This window comes from Penaeus monodon, chromosome 32, assembly GCF_015228065.2.
Source record: "Penaeus monodon isolate SGIC_2016 chromosome 32, NSTDA_Pmon_1, whole genome shotgun sequence".
NCBI classification, from domain to species: domain Eukaryota; kingdom Metazoa; phylum Arthropoda; class Malacostraca; order Decapoda; family Penaeidae; genus Penaeus; species Penaeus monodon.
The window spans coordinates 5,612,441-5,612,857 of NC_051417.1; the positions used below are offsets into that span (position 1 = coordinate 5,612,441).

General features: G+C 41.0%; 1 protein-coding gene across 1 annotated transcript in view; it reads right to left on the bottom strand.

Annotated features, from left to right (window-relative positions):
* Positions 1-276: 276 nt before the first annotated feature.
* LOC119593381 overlaps positions 277-417 on the bottom strand; it is a 2,579-nt gene continuing 2,438 nt past the window's right edge. Inside the window, exon 3 of the mRNA XM_037942311.1 lies at positions 277-415. Within this exon, the coding sequence (XP_037798239.1) occupies positions 291-415 (125 nt within the window). The 3' untranslated portion in view covers positions 277-290. The remainder of the gene's footprint in view (positions 416-417) is intronic.

Below are 417 nucleotides of genomic sequence, written 5' to 3' on the forward strand. Positions count from 1 at the left end.
TTTTTTACCCACACAAAAATTTTTCAAACAAAAACAAAAGAAAAACGGCCACTTGTATTCCACACCAACCTATCATCAACAAAACAAAGGAAAATCGACCACTGTTACCCACATCAACCTATCTGCAAACAAACAAAGAAATCGCATGTTATCCACACCAACCTATCTATCAAAAAAACAAGGATCGGCCACTTGTTATTCCCACCACCATCTATCAACAAAACAAGAATCACACTTGTTATTCCACACCAACCTATCTATCAAACAAACAAAGGAAAATCGGCCACTTGTTATCCCATACCATCGATTTCCATGAGCCTTACGTAGTCCCTTACGCTCGGATCCTCCTGAAGGAATTCGTTTAGTTTCATCGTCAGGCGCCGAAGGGTACGGAGCTTGTCGTCCTTGGTGAATCCT